The sequence below is a fragment of the Myzus persicae genome, unplaced genomic scaffold (genome assembly GCF_001856785.1).
Source record: "Myzus persicae strain clone G006 unplaced genomic scaffold, MPER_G0061.0, whole genome shotgun sequence".
Classification (NCBI taxonomy): Eukaryota; Metazoa; Arthropoda; class Insecta; order Hemiptera; family Aphididae; genus Myzus; species Myzus persicae.
This window is the reverse complement of record NW_019100937.1, coordinates 7,101-9,467: the sequence shown is the minus strand read 5'-3', so window position 1 is coordinate 9,467 and position 2,367 is coordinate 7,101. Positions and strand designations below refer to the sequence as shown.

Genomic DNA, 2,367 nt, shown 5'->3' with positions numbered 1-2,367 from the left:
TCATCTTCTGGCAATTGTTGAAAAACACTGTATTGACTCGAATCACTAGAATTATCATATAATCCCACCGATGTTATAGAATGTTGTTCATCCATAAGAACTTGCTGTAATTTTGCTCGTACCATTAGTTTACGATGTTTAGGGATATCTTTTAAAAATGGTAGAAGGCTCATTAGAAACTGAGCATCAGGATCATTTGCACTTTTTTGAAAGCATTTTAAACTTCTCTTCTTCAATTTGCAATAGTCTTGTATCAATATCATCTGGCTGACTCCTTTTAATTTTTTTTTTTTATGGAGGTTTAAATGTTTTCTTTGGAGTTTGTTCGTCATTTACTTCCGGCGATTGACAGTGGGATGACGAAGCCGTATAGTTTGAACTTGTACTTGTTTGTGTCAATACCTCCTCATCAGATATGTCACTGTTATCGGGAACGCTACTTTTAAGATCCCTTCGAGACATTGTACCTCGAAGAAACAACAGATTCTTAAAATAAGGCCATCTGGAGTCAGTTTCTGAAACAGCTGCTTGACCAGATTTTTTGCTGTTGACTTTTTTAAGTTCTTTCCCGAAAGTGTCTCGTAATCCTCGCCACTTTTTTTTTAGCTCATCAACTGAAATAAAAAATACATACTTGTAAAATACATTCCTCGTGGTCCATTTCCCCAGCCCCCAAATTCGAATTTTCTAATTTTTTCCCAGCCCTTCACTCAGAATCTAAAATGTTTATTATTTCAGGTTTTTAGCCACAGGTTCATCGTTCAGAGCTCTTGCATATTCATTTAGGATTTCAGACAATACCATTGGTTGTATTACACATGAAACATGTAAAGCTATTTGGGAAAATCTTTCTGCCATTCATATGAAGTTTCCATCAAGCGAAGATATGGACAATATTACTAATGATTTTTGGACCAAATGGGGATTTCCTAATTGCTCTGGTAGCATTGATGGTAAACGTATACGAATTAACGCACCAGTGCATTCTGGCAGCATGTTCCGTAATTATAAGTGCTTTTTCTCAATTGTATTGCAAGCTGTTGTGGATGCAAACTATAGATTTCTTGCTATAGATGTGGGAGCCTATGGTAAAGAGAGTGACGGTGGAATATTTTCGCATTCAAATCTTTCACAACAATTGGAAAATGGTGCTCTCAACGCAAACCAAGAAAAAGTATTACCTGGAAGTAACATAGCTTTGCCTCACTTCTTAGTTGGTGATGAGGCTTACCCGTTAAAAACATATCTAATGCGCTCTTATCCGCAAAAAAATTTGGGCCCAGAAGAAGAAATATTTAACAAACGCTTAACAAATGCAAGGCAAGTTGTTGAGTGTGCCTTTGGTATTTTGAGTAGCAAGTGGCGATTGTTATTAAAAGCAATTGAGGTAAATCCCGACCGTGCGGATGTCATAATAAAGTGTATATGTTTACTTCATAATATTATAATTGATAAGGAAGGTATTCATGATTTATCTACGGAAATACGGCGACCACTAAATGAGAACAGAAATAGATTCATGACTGCAGGAGAAAATAGAAGCGCATCGAGAGCTCGGTATGTCAGGGAAACACTTAAAAACTATTTTTATCAAAATAGGTACAATTAATAATTAATTATCATATACTCCATCTGTTTATCATAAATCAACGTAATAATTTGTAATAACAACGTAATAAACAATATATTTTAATAAATTGTATAGTATTTAGTAAAATCTAATAAATTAGTATTATCTAATATTATTAAAAGATTTAGTATTAAATAAATTTAATAAATTGTATTTACCAGGTATTTCCATTTCTTCGGATATTTCTCGCCATGCCTTGCGATGAAGGTCACGTAAGTGATACCTTGAATCGCTTTGATCCCACAAACACATATGTTGGTAAATTAAATTAATACATTTTTCGTTATCCATTTTATTTAATTTATCCATTGCCGGCGTACGAACGTTAATGAAATCCGGACAAGTTCGGATTGTTTTCGTACGTCAAAGTTACACATACGTATACGTACGAACAAATCGCACCCAGTCTGCGCGCTCACATAGTATTTGATAGGTCGGGATCGTTCGTGCGTGTACGTACAAGTTCATACGAATCAAATTCGTACGAAAACGCATCCAATGTGCGCGCGGCCTAACGCAAAATCATAAGAGTACGATAATTTTATTGTGTTTTATTTTTATCACGAGATTTACACAATATTTGAAGTAAAATTATTTTTAGATTATTTTATACGCGTAAACGCGTTGTAGAAATTTTTTTTTTTTGAATGCTCTGTATTATAATTATATGGTTTAGATTTAGACAGTAACAGCTGTGTAGTGTGTACTGTGTACTGTACTACTGTGTAGGCACTTTA

At 34.4% G+C, this 2,367-nt stretch overlaps 1 protein-coding gene across 1 annotated transcript; it reads left to right on the top strand.

Annotated features, from left to right (window-relative positions):
* The first annotated feature begins 862 nt into the window (after positions 1 to 862).
* Positions 863 to 1,902, top strand: LOC111026942 (protein ALP1-like). Its single transcript, XM_022305135.1, has 2 exons — positions 863 to 1,387; positions 1,792 to 1,902. Exons 1-2 carry the CDS (start codon positions 863 to 865, stop codon positions 1,900 to 1,902), a joined length of 636 nt encoding a protein of 211 aa, XP_022160827.1.
* Positions 1,903 to 2,367: the final 465 nt, after the last annotated feature.